Source organism: Hypomesus nipponensis, chromosome 17 (genome assembly GCF_054491055.1).
Source record: "Hypomesus nipponensis isolate SF chromosome 17, ASM5449105v1, whole genome shotgun sequence".
NCBI lineage: Eukaryota > Metazoa > Chordata > Actinopteri > Osmeriformes > Osmeridae > Hypomesus > Hypomesus nipponensis.
In genome coordinates this window covers 13680687-13707287 of record NC_140377.1, presented here as the reverse complement: position 1 = coordinate 13707287, position 26601 = coordinate 13680687, and the positions used below count along the sequence as shown (strand labels likewise).

Genomic DNA, 26601 nt, shown 5'->3' with positions numbered 1-26601 from the left:
GAGTAAGATTTGAATATTATGGAGCAGGATATTGTAGTATGAGACTACATGTCTTAAATGTATTTTAAGTCAAATTTTATGGATTTTTATTATAAAGCAGTTATAAGTTAATAAAACACTCACTATTTAGGATTCCTCCGTAAGGAGGAAACCTATTGTTATTGTTAGTTTTATTAGGATTCCTCCGTAAGGAGGAAACCTATTGTTATTGTTAGTTGTATTCTTTTTTTAATTAGGGGCCAAGCAGCGAAGCTGCGAGGCACCTATTGTAATTGGTAGTATTATTAGGATTCCTCCGTAAGGAGGAAACCTATTGTTATTGGTGGTTTTATTATTTGTAATTCTTGTACCATGGGAGTCAATGGCAGCCCCTAGACCCCATCGACAACTTTTTGTGAAATTTGGCACACTCATTAAGGACAGTTTCTTCTATACCTACACCAAGTTTCATGTCTCCCATTAGACCACTCTAGCGCCACCAATGGGTCAAAGTTGGACTTGTGTTTACACACGCAACTTTTGAACCGTATGACTCATTTTCAAAAATGAGGTACCATTGGATTCCCTGGATCAAGCCGAGTTCAACGCACACCATGGCGTTAATTTCCGGTTATATAGATTTCCCGCCATTTCCGGTTTTATCAAAAACCTTTGAAAGCCTACTCCTCCTACAATTTTTGTCATATCTTCTTCAAAATCACCAGAGATGATCTTCAGACCAAGCCTCACAAAAGTTATCAAAGGAATTTTGATCCTCATAACCGTCTGTCCGGTACAGCCAATCAAATTCATCAGAAAAGCCGCAAAACAGGATGTGAAGTCATGTCTCAGCAAATCTTTGAGATATCAACACTAAACTTGGTAGATCGGAGGAAGACACTACAACATGTTACCATGTGCAAAGGCAAATTCATATCTCAAAAAATGATTGATATAAAGCAAATTGAACTTATCGCTAACGCTAAAATTATGCTTTACACATCAGCCATTCAAAAACTGATACTCTGATTCAATCACAAGTTCATATGAAAACTCTTGAGAATGTTCATAACACAAATCTGTGAAAAAGTTGACTGTAAGATGAAAGGTCGATTTTTGGTGAATATTTGAAACATGCTTGCTTGGCTAATTTCTAGGCAAATTTCCAATGAATGTCTCCCTTGCTCCTCCCCGCGCGTGCTCCAAAATCTCACACACACTCAGCCTTCCCTTGACACACGCGCGGCCAAGACGCACACGCAACATTTCAGGAGAGTGTGGGCTGACCAAGCCCCCACTCATTCCTTGGTCTTTAGCAAAGGCCCATGTGGCTCTTGATGGTATTGCATTTCCGATTTTGTATGCAATGGTAAAAAGGTCTCAAATCCTGAAACATTGATAGTGTAGGCCGAGAAACACTTTAACAAAAGCCCATGTGGATCTTGTTGGTATTGCATTTCCGATTTTGTATGCAATGGTAAAAAGTTATAAAAATCCTGAAACATTGATAGTATAGACCAAGAGTAACTACCACACCACAAATGGCCCACCATTACCCATAGGTGGCGCTACAGGCCACGCCAAAAAGCACAAATATACAAGGCTTTCTGGAATGGATAGGCTCACCAAGCCCCCTCCCTTCACTTATTGGCTTGAAAAAAAGGCCCATGTGGCTCTTGATGGTATTGCATTTCCGATTTTGTATGCAATGGTAAAAAGGTCTCAAAATCCTGAAACATAGATAGTATAGGCAAAGAAACACTTTAACAAAAAGCCCATGTGGATCTTGTTGGTATTGCTTTTCCGATTTTGTATACAATGGTAAAAAGTTATAAAAATCCTGAAACATTGATAGTATAGACCAAGAGTAACTACCACACCACAAATGGCCCACTATTACCCATAGGTCTTCCCTTGACACACGCGCGGGCTTGGCAAGACGCACACGCAACATTTCAGGAGAGTGTTCCTTGGTCTTTTGCAAAGGCCATGTGGATCTTGATGGTATTGCATTTCAGATTTTGTTTGCCATGGTAAAAAGTTATCCAAATCCTGAAACATTGATAGTAAAGGCCAAGAGTAACAACAACACTTTAACAAAAGCCCATGTGGATCTTGTTGGTATTGCATTTCCGATTTTGTATGCAATGGTAAAAAGTTAAAAACATCCTGAAACATTGATAGTATAGGCCAAGAGTAACTACCACACCACAAATGGCCCACCATTACCAATAGGTGTCGCTACAGGCCACGCCCTAAAGCACAAAGCACTTCACTTCTTGTGAAGATTAAAGCGCTTCACTTCTTGGCTTGAAATAAAGGCTCTTGTGGATGTTGATGTTATTGCATTTCAGATTTGGTATCCCATTGGAAATTCTGCAGCATTGATTTTTCTATACAGTTACAATTTGTCAAGAATATACATTTTTCAATGGTTCGCAATGCTTTACACGTAAGCCAGTCAAACAAGTTCATATGAAGACTCTTGAGAATGTTTAGTACACAAATCTGAGAAAAAGTTGACTCTAAGATGAAAGGTCGATTTTTGGTGAATCTTTGAAACATGCATGCTTGGCTAATTTCTAGGGAAATTTACAATGAAATGTGTCCCCTGCTCCTCCCCGCGCATGCTCCAAATTCTCAGACACTCATTCTTCCCTTGACACGCGCGGGCTTGGCAAGACACACACGCAACATAACAGGACTGTGTGGGCTGACCAAGCCCCCACTCATTCCTTGAATATCAGCATAGGCCCTTGAGGACCTTGGTGTCATTGCATTTCCTACTTTGTATGCAATAGTAAAAAGGTCTCCAAATCCTGACACATTGACAGTACAGGCCAAGAGTAACTACCACACTTTACCCAAAGCCCATGTGGATCCTGTTGGTATTGCATTTCCGATTTTATATGCAATGGTAAAAAGTTTTTAAAATCCTGAAACATTAATAGTATAGGCCAAGAGTAACTACCACACCACAAATGGTCCACCATTACCCATAGGTGGCGCTACAGGCCACGCCTTAATGCATAAAGATACAAGGCTTTCTGGAATGGATAAGCTCACCAAGCCCCCTTCCTTCACTTACTGGCTTGAAATAAAGGCCCTTGTGGATCTTGATGGTATTGCATTTCAGATTTGGTATGCCATTGGTAATTCTGCAGCATACATTTTTCTATACAGTTACAATTTGTCAAAAATAAACATTTTTCAATGGTTCGCAGTGTTTGGAGGAATCCGCCATTACTGCTTGCAGTTATATTTAGGATTCCTCCGTAAGGAGGAAACCTATTGTTATTGATGGTTTTATTATTTGTAATTCTTGTACCATGGGAGTCAATGGCAGCCCCTAGACCCCATCGACAACTTTTGGTGAAATTTGGCACACTCATTAAGGACAGTTTCTTCTATACCTACACCAAGTTTCATGTCTCCCATTAGACCACTCTAGCGCCACCAATGGGTCAAAGTTGGACTTGTGTTTACACACGCAACTTTTGAACCGTATGACTCATTTTCAAAAATGAGGTACCATTGGATTCCCTGGATCAAGCCGAGTTCAACGCACACCATGGCGTTAATTTCCGGTTATATAGATTTCCCGCCATTTCCGGTTTTATCAAAAACCTTTGAAAGCCTACTCCTCCTACAATTTTTGTCATATATTCTTCAAAATCACCAGAGATGATCTTCAAACCAAGCCTCACAAAAGCTATCAAAGGAATTTTGATCCTCATAACCGTCTGTCCGGTACAGCCAATCAAATTCATCAGAAAAGCCGCCAAACAGGATGTGAAGTCATGTCTCAGCAAATCTTTGAGATATCAACACTAAACTTGGTAGATCGGAGGAAGACACTACAACATATTACCATGTGCAAAGGCAAATTCATATCTCTAAAAATGATTGATATAAATCAAATTGAACTTATCGCTAACGCTAAAATAATGCTTTGCACATCAGCCAGTCAAAAACTGATACTCTGATTCAATCACAAGTTCATATGAAGACTCTTGAGAATGTTCATAACACAAATCTGTGAAAAAGTTGACTGTAAGATGAAAGGTCGATTTTTGGTGAATATTTGAAACATGCTTGCTTGGCTAATTTCTAGGCAAATTTCCAATGAATGTCTCCCCTGCTCCTCCCCGCGCGTGCTCCAAAATCTCACACACACTCAGCCTTCCCTTGACACACGCGCGGCCAAGACGCACACGCAACATTTCAGGAGAGTGTGGGCTGACCAAGCCCCCACTCATTCCTTGGTCTTTAGCAAAGGCCCATGTGGCTCTTGATGGTATTGCATTTCCGATTTTGTATGCAATGGTAAAAAGGTCTCAAATCCTGAAACATTGATAGTATAGACCAAGAGTAAATACCACACCTCAAATGGCCCACCATTACCCATAGGTGGCGCTATAGGCCACGCCCAAAAGCACAAAGATACAAGGCTTTCTGGAATGGATAGGTTCACCAAGCCCCCTCCCTTCACGTATTGGCTTGAAAAAAGGCCCATGTGGATCTTGATGGTATTGCATTTCCGATTTTGTATGCAATGGTAAAAAGGTCTCAAAATCCTGAAACATAGATAGTATAGGCAAAGAAACAGTTTAACAAAAAGCCCATGTGGATCTTGTTGGTATTGCTTTTCCGATTTTGTATACAATGGTAAAAAGTTATAAAAATCCTGAAACATTGATAGTATAGACCAAGAGTAACTACCACACCACAAATGGCCCACTATTACCCATAGGTCTTCCCTTGACACACGCGCGGGCTTGGCAAGACGCACACGCAACATTTCAGGAGAGTGTGGGCTTACCAAGCCCCCACTCATTCCTTGGTCTTTTGCAAAGGCCTTGTGGATCTTGATGGTATTGCATTTCAGATTTTGTTTGCCATGGTAAAAAGTTCTCCAAATCCTGAAACATTGATAGTAAAGGCCAACAGTAACAACAACACTTTGTCAAGAATATACATTTTTCAATGGTTCGCAATGCTTTACATGTAAGCCAGTCAAACAAGTTCATATGAAGACTCTTGAGAATGTTTAGTACACAAATCTGAGAAAAAGTTGACTCTAAGATGAAAGGTCGATTTTTGGTGAATCTTTGAAACATGCATGCTTGGCTAATTTCTAGGGAAATTTACAATGAAATGTGTCCCCTGCTCCTCCCCGCGCATGCTCCAAATTCTCACACACTCATTCTTCCCTTGACACGCGCGGGCTTGGCAAGACATACACGCAACATATCAGGACTGTGTGGGCTGACCAAGCCCCAACTCATTCCTTGAATATCAGCATAGGCCCTTGAGGACCTTGGTGTCATTGCATTTCCTACTTTGTATGCAATAGTAAAAAGGTCTCCAAATCCTGACACATTGACAGTACAGGCCAAGAGTAACTACCACACTTTACCCAAAGCCCATGTGGATCCTGTTGGTATTGCATTTTCGATTTTATATGCAGTGGTAAAAAGTTTTTAAAATCCTGAAACATTAATAGTATAGGCCAAGAGTAACTACCACACCACAAATGGCCCACCATTACCCATAGGTGGCGCTACAGGCCACGCCTTAATGCATAAAGATACAAGGCTTTCTGGAATGGATAAGCTCACCAAGCCCCCTTCCTTCACTTACTGGCTTGAAATAAAGGCCCTTGTGGATCTTGATGGTATTGCATTTCAGATTTGGTATGCCATTGGTAATTCTGCAGCATACATTCTTCTATACAGTTACAATTTGTCAAGAATAAACATTGTTCAATGGTTTGCAGTGTTTGGAGGAATCCGCCATTACTGCTTGCAGTTATATTTTTTTTTATTCTTGTACCATGGAAGTCAATGGCAGCCCCTAGAACCATATGGTAACTTTTTGTGAAATTTGGCACACTCATTAAGGACAGTCACTTCTACAGTTACACCAAGTTTCATGTCTCCCATTAGACCACTCTAGCGCCACCAACGGGTCAAAGTTGGACTTGTGTTTACACATGTAACTTTTGAACCGTATGACCGATTTTCAAAAATGAGGTGCCATTGGATTCCCTGGATCAAGCCGAGTTCAACGCACACCATGGCGTCGATTTCCGGTTATATAGATTTTCCGCTATTTCCGGTTTTATCAAAAACCTTTGAAAGCCTACTCCTCCTACAATTTCATTTCAATCTTCCCCAGAATTGGCATACATCATCTTCAGAGCAACCCTCACTCAGGCATTACTTTTATATTGGATTTTCAAAACCGTTTGTCCGCTACAGCCAATCAAAATCGGTAACAAAGCAACCAAACAGGAAATTGGATCAAATCTCGGCAAATCTTTGAGATGTCAACACCAAACTTGGTATGATGACTCGGAACTCTATTCTGAGGATGTCCACACAATTTGGTGTCATGTGATCACTGGGCGTGGCCGCAGGAAGCAAAAATGTGTTTTGGCCAATAACTATTGATTTGTTTGCCTTTATTAAGTGATTCCTTTGTCTCATGATATCTTGGGACATCGAGTGTGTGACTCATAATAATTTGTGATAATAGCCGAATTGATGCTGCTGCCATTTTGAATTCATTGAAAAACGTTTTTTCTCTACTCCTCCTACAAATGTTGTCCAATCTTCACCAAATTTGGCAGATAAAATCTTCAGACCAAGCTTCACATGTTTTTTTTTTTCTTTTTCGAAACCGTTTGCCCCCTACAGGCAATCAAAATGTGCCATTAAGCCAGCAAACAGGAAGTTGGGTCGTATTTCAGCAAATCTTTGATGGATTCACACCAAACTTGCCGCGTGTACTCTATACCCTCTGGTTCGCAATGTTTGGAGGAATCTGCCATTACTGCTTGCAGTTATATTTCCTCTTGTTATCCTCCAGTTATTTAAAGTTTTGAAGTACACCCTTTTAATGGTATTTCACAAAAAAAATCATTTTTGGGGTACAATTTGAACAGATTAAATGAAATACATTTGCGATTAATCATATGAAATAATGCGATTAAATATTCTTATCGCTTGACAGCCTTAGTAAAAAGTTTTGAAATTTGGCACATTGATACTATATGCCACAACTAACGCCCATACAAAGACTGGCCCACATCAGACCATACGGGGCACCACAGGCCACGCCCAAATGTCGACTTTTCAAAGTGATGGCATTTCCACCCCATTGCTCCAATTCTTCTGAAACTTGGTGTACATTTTTCATGAGGAACAACAAAGCCTCTAGGATCCATAAGGTCCTCCATGATGGATGTTCCTGTACAGTGATAATTTGGGGAAACCTTCAAAAAAAGGTCCACCACAAAAGGTCCAATTGACTTGACATTTGGACAGATATGTATAATTGATGTATTTAAAAACGTTACTTAAGACAATCAAATCTAATACAAAATGGCTGAGGGGTGTATTTATGTGAATTTCCACATTGCCTCAATATGTTTGTGTCACTAAATCAAATGTCATTTTGAATGAGGGTTTTTCAAACCTAATAGGCTTTAAGGTGACATCCCCTTGAAGTACCCAAGTCACCTTGATATGTGAAAATATGACTGAATTACAGCTGTTTGAGCTTGGACCTTGCCATAGGAGAAATGTCTTATTTTATTATCCAGTTACTGAACATGGCAAAGTCCAGATCTGGGAATGGCTCAATTGGATGATATGTTGTACTGGTAAACAAAGTGTTGTAGGTTCAAAACCAGTCAAAAGCTTTTTTTTTGGACTGAATGGTTTCTAGTCTCCCAGTCAATCCTCCGGTTGTAAAACATAGCAATGAGTGTTTATTTGAGCCTATCACAACACTCGATCATCTGTTTAGCGAGACTGTGTAAACCACTGCAAAACAAGCCAGGGGGGTAGTCCAGGTAGCGGGTTTAGTGAAAACTTTGAGTTGTTTAACCCTGAAAAGAGGCATACTCCGGGTTCCACGTTCCAGAAAGAGAGGTAACGGAACCTTTTTGGTACGTTTCCATGGTAATTTACTCCGTAAAACTAACCTGCTCGCTGGCAGGTTTTCCATGCCAAACTCAGCTTTTCTACCGATCCCCTCCCACTTTGAGCCCCATAGCTTTGGCAGACACGGCATATCATTTCCTGGTTCAGCCGAGCGATCTCAAACAAAATTTAATTTGCTTAGTTATATGCTGGGAGACAATTTTAAGATTGTGATTTGATGTGCTTTATATCCCTGATGAATACCTAAGTTAACGTTACCGTTTCGCGTCACAATCTGTAATTTATTTTAGCAACATTCTCAGCCCTTGGGCCTTCGTCGCTACATGCCGTGGACATGCACTCAGAATTGACCAAAAGCTTTTGGGCACTGAAATAAATACAAATAATTGAAATTGTATTTGGTCTTATCATTGCCTACAAATAGAAATCACAATGAGTAGCCTAGCCTATTTCTATTGGCTATTGTTCCTACAATTTACATGATTCCGATGATTCCTACAATTTACATGATGTACCATCCTGAATCTGGCATTTCAGCATATATATTTCAACATTGTAGGGGGTCAATATTGGCCAAACAACCAGAACTAATTCCCCTATGGTTTGAAGGAAGATGGGAAACTGAACAGTGTATTAACATTAACCAAATAATTCCAATACCAATGGAATTACAGTTATTTGACTATTTAGATTTTTGGGTTAAATCAGAGCAAGAATGGTCAAATTAAGGTTAAATCATTTTTATCATATTGCAAATGAATTATATCAATGAAGGTTAACTCTTATGCATATTCTACCATGATTATTGTAAACCAGAGATAGAAAGCAAGAGGTGAGGAAGAAGGAGTAGGACAAGCTAGAGCTGAGGAGAACGTCTCAGGAGATCAATAATCCACAGAACAATGCTTCACAATTCCTTAAGAACAACTACAATCACCCCAGAATCTTGACCCTTACTTATCAACATGACAAGCAATGCTACAGTAAGTTACCCAATGAGATGTGAGAGCCATCAAGTTGAGACTCCATCCAGTAACTCCATGTTTTACCAAATGAAAGGTGGGGGCAGGTTGATAGCCTTACAAGATCAGCCTTTATTCTTCTGCCCCAAGTACACCATTTCTTGGTCAAAATAGAAATTCAGAAAATTCTACTATAAATATTCATATAGGTTATTGTTCCTACAATTAACATCACCTGTGACCATGCATTCTCTCGTAAGTGGTGTTCCGGTAAATCTTTTTCGAGATTAGCCTTTATTCTTTTACCCTAAGTAGGCCTACACCATCTCTTGGTCAGTTTTTGGCACTTTCTTCACGAGGTGCAGTTTGTACAACTAATTTATGTTCACCAGGCGAAATTCACCTGCCATTAAATGAACATCTCACTGTATACAGCATGCCCTGTTGTCAGAATGTGAAAATCATTTTGAAATGAAAGGTGGGGGCAGGTTGATAGCCTTACAAGATTAGCCTTTATTCTTCTACCCTAAGTAGGCCTACACCATCTCTTGGTCAGTTTTTGGCACTTTTTTCACGAAGTGCAGTTTGTACAACTAATTTATGTTCCACATGCAAAAAGTTTGTCATCGGTTGCCATGGTGAATCCTAGTATCGGAGCTCCATAGATGTTGGCTTTTGGTAGTATTCATGCACGTGCTAAACTCAGAGTTGCCGTACTCGAGTTGAGTTAACAAATTCATATCAGCTTTTCTGGAACCGAATCTTCGGAGTTTCCCGTGTTAGAGTAACTCAACTCAGAGTTCAGGGTTAATCTCTGAGTTTGAGAATACCCCCCAGGGGCCTGTACTACGAATCAAGATTTGGCGTTAGCGAGGTAACTTCAGGTTCAACCCAGGGTTTTCTGTACTACGACGGTGGATCACTTGTTACCGGGGTAGATCGCCATGGTAACACATGCTGAACGGCTAACCTGGTCGGGAACAGGTTAAGTTGGAGATCAGAGATCAACCGGTATAAAAACCCCGCCCACTAACTCATTCTTGACGATAATGTCGTCACCGTTCATAGAAGATCCTGTGGAGCTTGGTACGCGGATAGTCAGAGGTGCGCTCAGAAGAAACAGAACATTTAGAGACTGACAAAACCCTTTCGCATTCCCTCATCAGTATCTTTCTGAAAGACATAGGTTCTTAGCAGAGGGAATTATGTATATTGCCAGCTTCTTGAGCCATATTTGGCCAATGCTACACATTGAAGCTGTGCACTCACAGTCCCACAGACTGTATGCATATCGTTTTGTTATTTCGCTATGGGTAGGCTATTTTGATAGTGTGGGTGATGCAGAGAACCTGAGCAAGAGCAAGAACAAGGTCTGCTCCGCTATTTGCAACAGATTTTCTTTAATGGTTGTTGCCACCATATTCTGATTAATGTCGTGATGAAAAAGAGATTTACAAAGTGCCCTTTGTAAAAACTTTGGACTTTGGAATATGTTGACAAAATTAAACAAGGTTTTTCACTCAATGTTCTGATTTCCCTTCTGGAAATGTATGCAAATGATATCATATTTTACAACTTAACCCATTCTGTTGTCCTTGGGTTGCTTTGAGCCATTTTCTAATCATTTCCATATCAGAAATGTGTTTTTTTCCCCCAATCAAAACCTTTCAAACCAAGAAGAACAATGGGTACAAAATCTGTACAAAGCTCTTCACAAGTGATACATAAATGATAATTTCACTACTTTCATTGAATTTTGATGTTTCATTCACTTTTATAGCATTTTTAGGACATTGAAAGAGATAAGTGGTGAAAACCCCCAGAAAAGATTCAAACGGCACAACAAGAAAGCCACAAAAAGGTATTAAAAAGACCAAAACGTGAAACAAAGTTTAACAAATACATCCTCATGTGTTCTCCCTTCCCTAGGAATACAGAAAAATAGGTCAGTGTAACTAATTTTAGTGTCATTCATTCTGTCAATTACTATCTCTTCTCATATTCCAGTTTTTCTGTCTCCAGCCTTGTTTTTTTAATTAAAAGCCTCTAATAATCGAGCTCCAGGGTTTTTTTTTTAATACAGGGCCCCTCACATTGTCTGCTCCAACCTAATACAAAAGAACATTGTCCCTTTCCAAGGCACACTTGGTCAAAGTTGAAGGTGTCCATTTGACTATTACAAGGTTCATTGCATATACCTTGTGTCTTTGTCTTGGCTTTGAGGTGGAGGCCCTAGGCTCAGGGGGAGGAAGACGTTCCTATTCCTGCTGAGTTTAAAACCATAGCAATTTAATCAATTGAGTCATATTTGAAATGAGGACTTTAAGGACTTGTGTCTTATGTTGAGACCACCACCATTAGTAAGTCATCACAGACACTTCAATCACAGCCACACGTTCACACACTCTCACCATCTGTGTTGCAAGTGGAAAATACAACTCAAAAGTGTACCCCCAAAATGAGCAGGCAGACACAGTTTCCTGATCATCTAGGACCTGGATGAGAAAGTAAATGGTATATTGGATCAATATTCAGCAACCACATATGGCATACATACTGGCGTATGACTATTAGTTTCACTGTTACCTCTGTATGGCACAGTGGGACGACAGTCACTGCAGACAACAGTAATACAATTCACTCCTACAATATTCATAAATAATTGTTGAATGAACATGGTCACATAGATTAGGCTACTTGAAACATACATATGCCTGGGCTTCCAACCTGCTGCCACCAGGGTCTGAAGAAATGCCCCCTTCCACGCCTTCCATCATGGGGTGACCCTGATAGATATCCTAAAAAAGGGACGAGTTCAGGCAATTCAGCCTTGCACTTGTTGGCCTTAAAATATGTACAAGTATTGGCTTACCGTTTTGAATTATGGTTTTATTTTTTATTTGCTCCCACAATCTTTTGCCACTGCAGGGTTGCCACTGCAGGGTTGCAACTAAAATAATACAGCAACAAAAGTTTAATGTTGTGGAATGCACACGTGTAATTATGATCACATCTTCAATAAGTCATGTAGCTTACGCATTTACAGCTGCTATTTTCTGCCAGATTGGCTGCAGCGACTTTGTTGAATTTTGCCTATATTATAGGCCTATGTCTGTATTCCTGATATGATTGTATTACAATATTTCACGCAAGAGGAGCAGACAAAGTTTGTAAGATTGTCTGCTCCTCATCCACCTTTATGTCAAAGCTCACGTCTCTAGATTGGAAAGATCTGGGTTGAGTTAGAGAATTGATAACCGCCGTCGTAGTACCGCTTATCGTGACTGTGATTGTTAGGCTTCGCGTAACCGGGTAACTGAAAGTAATCCAGAGCATGTTGATCTTGATTCGTAGTACAGGCCCCAGGTTCACCACAGTAGCTACTTGTAGGGTGTTGACAAGTTATGGGTTCTAATCCAGTCAGGGGTATAAACATTTGTATTATTATTATGACAGAAATGACAGTTTCAAGTCTTCTGGTTCATCCCAGTGTAGGGCTGTTAAAATTCCTCAAAAATGACGTTGGAATATTCCCTTCAAAAAAACACATATTCGAATTTCTGGTTGCGCATTGGGTACGTCAATAACAGGACAAGTTAATACAACGAAACATAACTACTTGTATACTGTAGGTAGGCCTAATTTACTTAAGTTTAAACATATTTGACAAATTACCTACACAAAAATAAGTAGCCTAAATGAACTAATGGCCAAGACCGCAGACCTTGGCCTCTCGATCGCACACACGCAGTCTTTCTTTCTCTCTCTCCTGCACCGTCGCGCTCTCTGCGCATAGCGGTGTAAAATGAACGACAACAATAAACAATGCGAGTTCTGATCAAGAGTTTTGTGCGAGCAATATAAGGTTGCGATTCTTGTCCCAAATATGGCAGACTTCATTCAGTGATTGAAACAAATATTAATTACATTAAGGTTTTAAAGTATAGAACCGACATTGAACGCTCCAAGCGAGCTGTGCTGTGGTAAACATTTGTGGAGATTTAGCCTCAAGTTGTTAGTTGTTGAATGGTAAGCTAACTCTAGCTTACATAACTTACACACTACTTTAGCTGTAGGCTCAACAAGTTAACCATCAACTAAGGAAAATCTGAAATATTTCCAGACAACACTCTTTAGATTTTTTGGGGTTACAATCACTTTCTCTGCTGTGGTCAAGCTGGGTTCTGCACTTACTGCCATCTTCCACGCAAGTCAACTGTCAGCAATGACGCTCAGGCGCTCGCCCATCCGCAAAGCAGACAGACGCAATGTCGCTGCGGTTGTGTTTTCTTTCTTTTTTACATTCGAATATAAATTTTCACATTCAAAATTCGTTTTTTTTTCTAACCACTATTTGAATATATATTCGAATTTAGAATATTTGTTGACAGCCCTATCCCAGTGTAACTATTATTTTTCCATTTTGAAGGAGGAATCCGCCATTGTTGCTTGCAGCTATATTTAAGAATATTATATTTAATGGTAATCCTCGGTTATAAAAAATAAAGAACTAAGCTGTCCCACTGCCATTTAAAAACATATACTTATGCCCCTGGAATGTGTGTGTGCACACTCCTTGAGATATGTGTTAAGATAAATTATTTATTGAATCGTCAGATTCAAAGAAAGTAAAATAGTTTAATGCTTGCCGGCAAGGAGACAAAATCTGATCGCAATACAAAGTTTGTCCGTTAGCATGTTGTGATAGCTACCGAGTTAAACAGAACCGCTCTTGACAGTCATTGGTTAAAACAAAGGCATGCAAATGTCCCATGGCTCTTCTTTCATTGGCCTCCTTGCATAGTGTGCGTGCGTGTTTGCGTCATCAACCGTAATTGAATCTCTGGTTCTGGGGCCTGTACTACGAATCAAGATCAACATGCTCTGGATTACTTTCAGTTACCCGGCTACGCGAAGCCTAACAATTGCAGTCACGATAAGCGGTACTACGACGGCGGTTATCAACTCTCTAACTCAACCCAGATCTTTCCAATCTAGAGACGTGCGCGTGCACATAAAGGGGCGGTGTTTGAACCGTATGTCCAATCGCAAACATGGACGAAACAAGAGCCGCATATTTCACGGAGGAGGAGCAGACAATCTTACAAACCTTGTCTACTCCTCCTGCGTGAAATATTGTAATACAAGCATATCAGGAATAAAGACATAATACAGGCAAAATTCAACAAAGTCGCTGCTGCCAAGCTGGCAAAAAATAGCATACGCTGTAAATGCGTAAGCTACATGACTTATTGAAGATGTGACCATAATTACACGGGTGCATTCCACAACGTTAAACTTTTGTTTCTGTATTATTTTAGTTGCAACCCTGCAGTGGCAAAAGATCGTGGGAGCAAATGCTAAATAAATATAAAACCATAATTCAGAACGGTAAGTAGCAGTAGGCAATACTTGCACATATTTTAAGGCCAACAAGTACAAGGCTAAATTGCCTGAATGAGTCCCTTTTGTAGGATATTGTATAGCTACAAAAGGCCTATAGAACAATGAAATTGCCTGCAGCCAACAGGAAGAAAAATTAGGCAACTGGTGGCAGCAGGTTGGAAGCCCAGGCATATGTATGTTTCAAGTAATCTATGTGACCATGTTCATTCAACAATTATTTATGAATATTGTAGGAGTGAAATGTATTACTGTTCTCTGCAGTGACAGGAAATACAGTGGTGTTGCTGCCACCACCCACTGTCGTCCCACTGTGCCATACAGAGGTAACAGTGAAACTAATAGTCATACGCCAGTATGTATGCCATATGTGGTTGCTGAATATTGATCCAATATACCATTTACTTTCTCAAGTGGAGGTCCTAGATGATCAGGAAACTGTGTCTGCCTGCTCATTTTGGGGGTACACCTTTGAGTTCTATTTACCACTTGCAACACAGATGGTGAGAGTGTGTGAACGTGTGACTGTGATTGAAGTGTCTGTAATGACTTACTAATTGTGGTGGTCTCAACATAAGACACAAGTCCTTAAAGTGCTCATTTCAAATATGACTCAATTGATTACATTTCTATGGTGTTGAACTCAGCAGGAAGAGGAACTTCTTCCTCCCCCTGAGCCTAGGGCCTCCACTTCAAGACAAAGACACAAGGTATAAGCAAAAAACCACAGTAGTCAAATGGACACCTTCAACTTTCTCCAAGTGTGCCTTGCAAAGGGACAATGTTCTTCATTTGTTTCAGGTTGGAGCAGACAGTGTGAGGGCCCTGTATAAAAGAACCATGGAGCTCGATTATAAGAGGTTTTTAATTTAAAAAAACAAGTCTGGAGACAGAAAAACTGGAATATGATAAGAGATCGTACATGACTGAATGAACGACACTAAACTTAGTTACACTGACATATTGTTCCTGTTCCTAGGGGAGGGAGAACACATGAGGATGTATTTGTTAAACTTTTGTCTACGTTTTGATATTTTTATACCTTTTTGTGGCTTTTTTGTGTGCCTTTTGAATCTTTTGTGGGGGTTTTCACCACTTCTCTCTTTCAATGTCCTATTTATTATTTTTGAAAAATGCTATAAAAGTGAATGAAACATCAAAAATCTATGAAAGTAGTGAAATTATCATGTATGTATCACTTCTGAAGAGCTTTGTACAGATACCCATTGTTCTTTTTGGTTTGAAAGGTTTTGGTTGAAAGAAACCCCAATTTCTGATATGGAAATGATTAGAAAATGGGTCAAAGCAACCCAAGGACAAAAGGGTTAAGGGGAGACACAGTGAATAGGGATAACATATCAAGATGAAACCTCCCAAGTTGATAACTAATAGTAGGTCAAATAATGTTTTCATTACTAGTTTCCTGTAAATGTAGGCCTATGTTTAAATGAGCAAATGATGACGTTGTAAAATATGATATTCTTTGCATACATTTCCAGAACAGAAATCAGAACATTGAGTGAAAAACCTCCTTTCATTTTGTCAACATATTAGGAGTCCAAAGTTTTTACAAAGGGCACTTTGGATATCTATTTTTCATCACTCCATTAATCAGAATATGGTGGCAACAGCCATTAAATAAAATCCGTTCAAAATTGTGCGGCAGACCGTGTTCTTGCTCAGGTTCTCCGCATCACCCACACTATAAAACTAGCTACCCATAGCAAAATAACGAAACGCTATGCATTCAGTCTGTGGGACTGCACAGCTTCAATGCGTCGCATTGGCAACATACGGCTCAAGAAACTGGCAATATACGTAATTCCCTCTGCTAAGAATCTATATCTTTCAGAAAGATACTCATGAGGGAATGCAAAAGGGTTTTGTCGGTCTCTAAATGTTCTGGCTCTTCTGAACGCACCTCTCACTATCAGCGCACCAAGCTGCACAGAATCTACTATGAACGGTGACGACATTATCGTCCAGAATTAGTTAATGGGCGGGGTTTTCATACTGGTTGATCTCTGATCTCCAACTTATCCTGCTCCCGACCATGTTAGCCGTTCAGCATATGTTACCATGGCGATCTACCCCGGTAACAAGTAATCCACCGTCGTAGTACAGAAAACCCTGGGTTGAACCTGAAGTTACCTCGCTAACGCCAAATCTTGATTTGTAGTACAGGCCCCTGGTGTCGTAAAAGCTCAACCCCCCAAACATCCTCTCAGCCTTAGTCTGTAACAAATGCTCACCCTTCTCCCAGGTCAAGATAAGGGCCCAGTATGTTTACATAAGCCTAGAGTTAATTCAAGGGTAGCCTCTCCTTGCACACAAAGCCAAACACAGTATCATTCTTATACAGGATAAAGACTTACATCTTCAACTTTTCTGACAATATGCATTTAAAAAATCGAAATAATTCCTATCAGGATTTAATAGTGATTTTTACTGTGTGGAACATGGAATATGTTTTGTGTACATATTTGCTCAATTTGACTGTGAGAGCAGGATGGAGAATCACAAAGAGGGCAGTATGGGATTCGTCAACAGAAAACGAAACATAAAGCAGGCTGTGTGTGTGTGTGTGTCAGGCAGGAGGATGTCTATCGAAGCTGAGGTGTTGCTGCAGGAGGCCAAGGAAAGCATCGAGGCGGCCCAGAACTACAGAAGTGAGCTCCAGCAACGCCTGCATGGGCTCAGCCAGGCACGCAAACAGGTAGTGAGGCCCATCTGCTGCTATACAGATCTGCATATTAATGTAGACCGCACAGACACATGCATTGGAGACAACTTCGGTAGTGTCCTTTCCTCTCTGGCTCCCTGGCTGTCCATCTCTGCCCTCACCCTCACCCCCCCCCCCCCCCCCCAGCAGACAGTAAACAATGCTGTTATATCCACTTATGTGATTCCAAACCAGAGACGGAGAGAGAGAGGATAAAAGGAAAGAATAGTCTGTTTCCAATATTCGAACATTCAAACAAACCTGGTGTAAAACTAAGTGTAAACAATTGCATGTAGCCGAATCCTCTCCTCTTTGGCTCTCTTCTTTCCCAGCTGTTTATGTCTACTGTTTGGCCTTTTTCCCGAAATTCCTTACTCCCTCGGGTGTGAGCCACTAGAGGACCGTAATCGGAGATGAACCGTGGAAACTAGTCAGCTAGATCACACACAAAAGTAAACAAAAGTCATCCTCACTTTTTACAATCTCATAATGCATTGTGTCAGACTGTTTTAATCTTTTGCAAAGCGATTCTTTGTCAGCTCAAAATATTGTTGATTCTTATCTGGACTAGACTGGACACACACACACGGTGTCTTTTGTCTTCAAAGTGCCTGAATGTTTTTCCCTCCTGATCTTGTTTCCTCCTGATCTTGTTCATCAGTTGCTGTTCCTCCTTCCGTTTCCTGTTCTCCGTCTGTCAGCTTCTCACTCTCCCCCACCCTTTCTCTTTCGCACTCCTCTCACACTTTATTAATAGAGACTGTCTCTCAATTTCTGTCAGGGGTTCTGTGATATATGACAAAAACAAGTAATTCTATTTTATAAAGCGATTCTGCTTGTATGTGTGTCTGTGGTATAGAGGCGAGTTCGGTTAGTCGATTATGAGGAACTGAGACCTGAAGACGGCAGCAAACCACTGTACTTCCTGTCTCTATGGGTGCCAGTCAAGGCCAATTTATACTTCTGCGTTTTTACGGACACGCACACAGGGAACTCCCTCTCCGTGCCCTCTCCGAACCCCTCGGCGAGCTCTGCGTGCACCTCCTGATCTTCCTGACTATCCGTCCGTCATTTTACGGATACCCCTTGGCTGTGATTGGTCCATATTAAGAACTGCTTGAGTCAGGGGCGGGGTTGCCGTGACCAACAAGAGAACAGAATCCTTTGACCGCCATTGTTGTAAGTTTTTACAATTCATATTTCAGCAAAACAGTACATGTAAATCAGCATCTGAATTAAAATGTGACGAGAAATGGGCAGTATAGTTGCTGAAAATTGGCTTATTTTATTGATGAAACGACTAATTTGTAAATTTGCGCCGACTTTTCGATAACCTAGCTAGCATTGCAGTGCAGCGCTATCTACTGTTCTGGCGGTGAATTGCTTTCAGCACGCAGAGCCGTCGGAGTAGTATAAATTCAACCAATCCGTCCGACTCTGTGCGTCTGTCCGTAACGGAGGTGAAGTATAAATCGGCCTTTACACACACACACACACTTATTTCTCAAGCAAAATATAAAATGGCTTTTTGCAATAAGTGATTGGTAAGATTTTTATTTAGCAAGTTTAGGCTGTACATGGATGTCAACACCAAAATCCAGACTAAACTACAATAACGCAGACAAGACGAGGACTGTCCATTGTTTCTTAAACTTTTTTTAAGAAGGATTAAGAAATATTGATAATTCAAAAATATTGTTCATGTACTTAAACAACCCGAAAAAAAAGATATCCCTGCTCAATTTATGCTAATAATTTGTTTCAACAGGAAAAATTACCACCACATATAGAGGTATATGATATCCCTACAGTCACAATGGGCCTCATTCTGTTTCTTCTGAAATGTTTCTTACGGGCTTCGGAAAAACAACGTACGAAAAACACATCCGGCAAATTCATGAACGCTTGAAAATGTGTTCCTACGCAGCAGAAGTTTTCTGAGCTGTGCTCCCCGGGAAGAGTTTTTTTTTATTGAAAGCACGTCCTCGTGCTCCTGAATTTCCATACATACACGCCCCGACAGCCTCATATAAGGGCACGCAACAGCAGTGACGTGTGCAGTCAGAATCGACACAGGAACGCTATGGAAGTTATGTCCAAGCGAAAAGCAACCGGTGCACATGTGCATCGGTGCAATATCATACCAGTAAGATGAGCAGTGGAATTGTTCTCCACTGGATCTAACAGTGTGCACACTAAGCAAGGTTAATTATTATAATTATTTAAATCCGAGGATGCCTGTTATGGCAAGATGTTTTATCATTTAACCAATGAATTGTTGATATCAAGAATTCGAATTCTTGATATCCAAAATTCGAATTGATATCCAAACTGCAATTCTGCATATCAAGAATTCATTGGTTAAATGATAAAACGGCTTGCCATAGTCTGTATAGTTGAACACAATCACCAACGAGTTCTCATAACTTCATTAGCACTTCAAACACAGAGTTTTCTTAAATGCGATTCCTTTGATCCTTGTGTTTTTTTAAGGAATCGCATTTGAGACAACTCTGGCCGATTTACGACTGGTATTTCGAGTTCGGAAAGTCTTCTGAAGTCCAGAAAAATCCCAGATGAAAAAACTTTCATGAATGCCAAATATTTTCCTAAATCCAATCAGAAGAAATTATTTCTTAAATTCTTCCCAACTGCATTCGAGAATGAGGCCCAATGTGTTTATGCACCAACAAGCAGAAACTACAAGTTTAAATGGAAACATCCCCCCTCCTTCCCCCCAGGTGCGGGGTAGCTCCAGCCAAGCCCGCGAGGCCCTAAAACGGCACTTCTCCGAGCTGCAAATGGCAGCGGCGCGCCTGCTGGCCGAGCGGCTGGCCTCCCTCCTGGCTGAGGTGGACGCCATTGAGCATGACAGTGTGCAGCCGCTGGACGACTGCCAGAAGCTGATTGAGCAGGGGGTTGGCGCTGCTGACGAGCTGCTCCGCGAGGGTGGGTTTGAATGTGGCACAAGCACACTGGGGTGTTAGTTCAACAAACATGCCGCTTAGACTGAAAAAGTGGATGTAATGTTAAGCATTTCTAGCGTTTGCTCTCGATCATTAACCATTCACCTGACTGTGAACAGAAGGTTTATAGTGGATTAATCTAACCTAATTAAATCAAGTGATTAAATAAGGTATTAAGGGGGGGGATAAGATCTCCTGTAGACATCCAACCCCACAATGCATTTTAGAATTCTGATTGGTTGTTCTGTTGATAATCCTTTTCCCGGTGAATGACACCATGATTGTCACTGACACTTACACAAATACACACAGCATGTGTACTGTGTTTTATTGTTGTCATGACCTGATTGTTGTCTTGACCCTGACTTTATGACTTTTGTTTTATCTTATCACACTCTTATCAACTCTTATCAAACATAAGGGTGATAACAATTTCTTATGCCAAGTAATTTATTTAAGTCTAATCTCCAGGCGAGGTAGCTATCCGCTGTGGGCTGGCTGAGAAGGAAGACAAGCTTGGAAGCTTCACCAAGAAGGCTCTACAGATCCAACTAGACAGGTAACGGAGAGGGGTATGGGGGGTGGAGAGAGAAAGACTGGGGGGGGGGGGATTTTAAATCTAGTTTGTTTCTAGGATAAATGGCTTACATTTAGTGACTTAATTTAAATGCATGATAGGCAACTTTTTTTTTAAACGTAACTTGATTAACTTGAAATTGACCCATGAGTCTACAGACATGGGCGTTGTTACTGACATGTAATGATCGCTAGATGGCGCTTGTGGCACGGAGCAAAGGCACGGTCTTAAAATGAAGGTGCCTTTGTCAATCTGTCATTTATTTCCGCTTTGTCAGTCAGTGATTATTTCATTAGAGCATTTGTTGTCTAGCCCCTCAATCATACAGCAAAATGTAATTTATTGAATAAAGAATGTCAAACACATTGCGGGTTAGGACTGCAATTGTTCTATAGTAGCCCGAAGTATCAACATTTTATAGTCGGTTGACAAGATCGCGTTGTCCCCAGTAGGGGCGGTTCTACACGGGGGCCTACAGGGGCCAGGGCCGCTGTAAAAATGTCCCTGGCCCCCCCAGTGGCCCCCCTGAGCTGACTGACTTTTTTTCTTCATCTAGTAGTCATCATGAAACAAGGAAGGGACATTGCAGCCTTTTTTGCCCCAGTAAATAAAAAAAGTTAAAGAAACAGACATTTACATTTATGCATTTAGCAGACGCTTTTATCCAAAGCGACTTCAAAGAGAGAGCTTTACAAAAGAGCATAGGTCACTGATCATGACAACGAGGTAGTCCCAAACATTGCAAGCAGCCAAAACATGAAGAATGAACATATCATGGTATTGAGAGAGCTGAGGAGCTGGAAGAGGGAGAGCAAGAGCCGTTTGTATGATTTTAATGTAAAGCAAAAGTATTTAATGTTTAAATATCATTTGTTTCCGCTTTTTGATGTGCCGCTCTGATTAAAAACTGGCGCCCCCTTGGCCCCCCCAGTAAAATTTGTCTAGAACCGCCACTGGTCCCAAGTCAAAAGTATACACAGGGACATCATAAACATTCAATGGTCTAATTAGATCCAGTTATACCGGCAAAACATGTAGTCTTAATGTTATTCATTTATTGTCAGAACACAGTCCAAGTATTGCAAAAATGAGAGCAACGCATAATTGTTTGGAAATTTTACGCTATAGGGCTTACTTGATGTCAGGCTGTTGATGCTTAGCCTATTCAATTAAATAACTTTCGGAATGACAAGATACAATGGGTAATATGTCTGAAATAATCAAACCGGTTGAGAACGTGTATTTTGGTTTTATGTAAGCAATTGTAATACTGTAACATTGGGAGTAGGCGGCCTATCCACTGCAACTAGCATGACAGATAATTTAGAATTTTGTTTTGTTCTCTTTACATCTATGGACGAAATAGAATAAATCGGCTAATCTTGGATAGGCTACTGCGTTGAGCACAGGATCTCTTTTTTTGTTCTTTTGAGCTGGTAACCCGTGATTTCATCTTCCAGGCTGTTTTAAAGATGCAATCTCATCCCCCCCTAATGATCAATTGCGTAGTGAATTACGTTTCCATGATGGTATCAATTTGAATCTAGCTTTATTCGGACAATGCTATTTTTTGGGGCAACTGCTATTATTCTAATATATATGGCAGTGAATAAACCGAATCATTGGCCGAAAGCATGTCATATCTCAGTACAATACGTGGCGCTGTTTTCATTACAACTAGTGGGGATACAGCCCTTTCCGCTTGACCTCTTTACCACTACCAACAACATCAACATTTTGAGAAAGACTGCGAACGGAGAGCAAGGTGAAGCTACGTCCCTCTACATTTCGTGCATGATGACAATGCAAACGGAGCTATTGGCTCGCGTTGTTTTTGTTTCTGCCGGGCCGAGGTTGTTGCCCAACTACCACGCTAACAGTGCACTTACACTGCAGCGACACAAATTGCTTGCCATCGCTCCCCTTCCCACAGTTCACCACGCTCAGGGGCTTATCAAACAGATTAGTGTAGAATTGTAGTTCTCTAAAGTCACTCTTGTAGTTGTCATGGCCAAGTGTGCAGACTTTGGCTTACGTACTCGCAACATCGATCAAAATACAACTTCTATACAAAATACAAAACTGTTGAAAGGTCACATGAAATGCTGTTTTTGGATGCTTTTATATAGGCCTTAGTGGTTCCCTAATACTGTATCTGAAGTATCTTTCCCGAAATTCAGCCTTGGTGCATAGTTACAGCCACTACGAGCTGTCCCTCAATGAGCTTTCGTCAAAACGCGCAGTTTCTGTGTCTGTAGCTTTAAATGCTAATGAGGAGGAGAGGGGCGGCAACATGCGCTAATGTTTACAATGGATGTATTGCAATGGCTCGTAGCCCCCATTGCTGTAAGATGCCTCGAATTTAGCTATTCTCATCTGATCACCCTGGTTTGCAGAGGTGCACACTCAGTCATTTCAATGAGGAGAAAGGCGGATATCGCGAGCCATAACACCAACAGCAGAACGGTTATCCAAATAACAAAGAAGTGTACAACACTCGCGTTACAGCGTTTGTATTCACACACACACTTGATACCATCTACCTTTACATTAGCGACAGTAACTCAGCTGGCTCGTAGCCCCGTTGCTGTAAGATGCTTCGAATTTGCCCATTCTCATTTAATCACCCTGGTTTGCAGAGGTGCACACTCATAATAATTTCAATGAGGGGAAAGGCGGATATCGCGAACGTCCATAACACCAACAGCATAACGGTTATCCAAATAACAAAGAAGTGTACAACACTTGCGTTACAGCGTTTGTATTCACACACACACTTGATGCCATTTATCTTTACATTAGCAACAGTAACTCAGCTGTTAGCTGCAGAGCTAATGTTACAGCCACATTCTAAGGGTAGCAAGCTAGGTAACCATATACAGTAAAGCAACAACATGATATAGCGTTAGTTAACTTACTTGTCCAAGGTTTGTAGCTTGACCAAGGAGATTTAGTAATGATCCAGAATTTAATTTCAGCAAGGCCAGCTTTGTGTTGGCTCAAGTTGAGGAAATAGTAGTGGCTGAATGTTTTAAATGTTTGGCGCAGACATACAAAACTTTGGGAAGTTGTGTCGGTGCATTTCCAGCGAAAATACAATATACTCGTTGAGATACTGTTGTGCAGAGGCTCGGATGAAGGAACTACAAAAAGATTTGTGCTTGCATTTGTACATACAAGCACTGAGCAACTGTTATGCTTCGTTTGTTTGCTCGCCATGATGTCTCTCCAGGAAAAACCGATATCGCACTCGCCCTTGCACGGTGGTAGCTCAGTTTCTCATGGGCGGGTCAGATGATCTGGGCGGGCAAAGCAGAGAGAGGGGAGGTAACCTTGCTCCTATCTACGTCACTAGGAGGAGATTTTCAAACAGAGCAATTGAGCCTTCATTTTGTCAAAGGCGGAGAAGAACCCCCAGGGCTTGGTTTACACCTATCAAAAATTCTAGCCACTGGGGGACCAAAGGCAGGCTAGGGGAACTCGTATTAATGTTAAATAACCTCCTAAAATGAAGTTTTCATGTCATGTGACCTTTAATAGACATACACGTTGACGTGTAAAAACGTTTTATAATATTACTCAAAGTCTCTGCTAATCTGTTGATACGGCCAGATGGGCTACTACTGTAACTAGCTACCAGAACAAAGTTGCGTAATGTGACGAGAGACTGAATTTGAAAGTACAAAAAAATCCACCAGGAGCACTGACAACGTTGGCAAACCTGCGCCAGGCCTCAATCTTTTTATTAATGTATTTGTACAAATACAGAGATGTAGCGTAAAGGACTGGATATGCAGCCACACAGGCAATTAGTTTCTCCTCCATCTTAAAAACTGAAAGCTAGAAATGTTTACCATGGTTGCTATGTTACAAAAAACAAGAAAACACTGCGATTGGCCATCGCTAGCGAAAATCGCTAATTTGCATAAAGTTAAGAAAATCTCAACTCCGTCGAGTCGCTACCCACAATGCACCACACAAGCGATACGCCTGGCTCCATTGAAAATGAATGAAAAACATGTTGTCGCTCGCATCGTGTCGCTGCAGTGTAAACGCACTGTAACTGGTTCCCCAGCAGTGCGTTCACGTATCAGTCTTCCTCCATCACCAGATTTGTCACAAATTCACAAACATGTTACTGGCGATTTTCAAGTCGGATCTCATATTTGCTGCAGGGGAATATAAAGGTATGAAAGTATAGGCTAATTGCGCACTACATTACATCCACTCACAACAAAATAAATGGAGACAAAATAAAACATTTGCAGGCTTGCATGAAGTGGGAATTGATCGCACTAGAGCAAAAAAACGTTTACACGAAGGCCAATTGCTTACTCTGCAAGCTATTCTGGCTCATGAAAAAATTGCTAAATTGTTACGTATTTATTTACCACGTTTGCCTAAGTAACATCGTGTTTTGGCATCTTCTAAAAAAACTGGTTCCCATAGACACTACCCAAATGGAGGCTACTAACCACGTATTTGGGGTTGTTTCGAGGCAATAGCCGTATTTTCCACAACATCACAGTTCCTTCTGGTACCACATATTAAAAATTCGTAGGCTAAGAACGTCGCTGCTAACCCAGACAATACGATCAAAATAGCCCACGGTAATCCTTAGAAACACATGTTTTTTTGTTTCCTATGCAATTTTGTGTATGGCTGAGTGTTTCCTCGCTGTATCTTTTGAAATCAATACATTTCATAGTTGTATATGTAGCGAGGACTACATTACAGACATTTGCCACGACAAAATAAATGGACTTCAATAATGGATGTGTATTTGCTCGTGAGATCGAATTTATTTATTTTGTCATGACGAATGGCTGTAATTTTATGCTCGCTACATATAGGCTACAACTATGAAATGAATTGATTAGAAAAGATTTACATTTAAATGTTTTCATTTAGATGCTTTTATCCAAAGCAACTTCCAAGAGAGACCTTTACAAAGTGCATAAGTAACTGATAATAACAACAAGATAGCAGCAAAACATTGCAGGTAGTTAAAACAAGAAGCACACATTGTGAACACCTAAAACAATAAGTGCCAAAAGGAAGATCCATAAGAGCATGTAGTTAAGCAAGTTACAATTAAACAACCTGAATCGGTAAGTGCAAGTGTACCTGTAGAAAAGCAAGCAACAGTAAAAATACAATTACAAAAATAAGATTAACTAAAATAGAATATTTTGCAGCGAATACAACAGTTTAAATCAGTTACCACTAACCAACAACAGCAACAAGTCTCTCAGCAAGAGTCATTGTGATCCTTGAGGAAACTAGTATTGGGTTCAGCAAACCATTCCTAAGTACCGTTGTACTCCCAGAACAAGTGCGTCTTGACCCTGGCTCAAAAGATACAGCGAAGGGGGAGGGCGGCGGGATCTCAAGCATGCGCAAAGACGCAGAGTCCACTTCATAGCCCAATTCACCATTGACGGTGTAGCTTACTCAAATCCAGTTATCCAACATTCCAAGCATTTCATTCTGATAGGCCTATTTACAGCTCAATAATACATTTCATTTAGCTTACTGTATGCAAGGAATAGCATAACAGAGATGTGGTTTTAGTAGCCGACAGGGTTGTCACATCTGCAGTTTTCTAAATACTGTAATGACCACCATTCTGTGCATTCCTGTGATTGGTAGATAGCAGGTTGATCGGCATGTTAGACCCCGCGAACACTGAACCATGGCCACAAAACTCAACAGCCCAACATGCCACACACCTCTGTCTGTGCGGGTCGCTACACAGCCCCCCCACCACAAAGTCCCTCGTCCCAGAGGGAACAAACAAAGTCTCTGAAGCGACCCGGAGGTCTCCTTCGCCTGCGTGACCGTGAAGGTTGCAGAGTGTCCAGATGTGGAACAGGAGGCTCCACCCGTGGCAGAGGGCTGAGCCTCTGAGAACCAGGGGACAAGGGTAGGGATATGGGAGACAAGGAAGCAGGAACGGGGAATACAGTCCATGGCTCCGGGGAACCACACGGGGACACAGGGAGGGAGACAGGGGGCGTGGGCCGTCTTGAGCCTGGTC

At 41.0% G+C, this 26601-nt stretch overlaps 1 protein-coding gene across 2 annotated transcripts in view; it reads left to right on the top strand.

The window, feature by feature from the left end:
* Positions 1-26601, top strand: part of crlf3 (cytokine receptor-like factor 3) — a 50054-nt gene that overhangs the window by 4574 nt on the left and 18879 nt on the right. For both annotated transcript variants that reach the window (XM_084676701.1, XM_084676700.1), the window contains exons 2-4: positions 16888-17012; positions 19760-19967; positions 20456-20543. In XM_084676701.1, the coding sequence (XP_084532827.1) occupies positions 16896-17012; positions 19760-19967; positions 20456-20543 (413 nt within the window). In that variant the 5' untranslated portion in view covers positions 16888-16895. The remainder of the gene's footprint in view (positions 1-16887; positions 17013-19759; positions 19968-20455; positions 20544-26601) is intronic.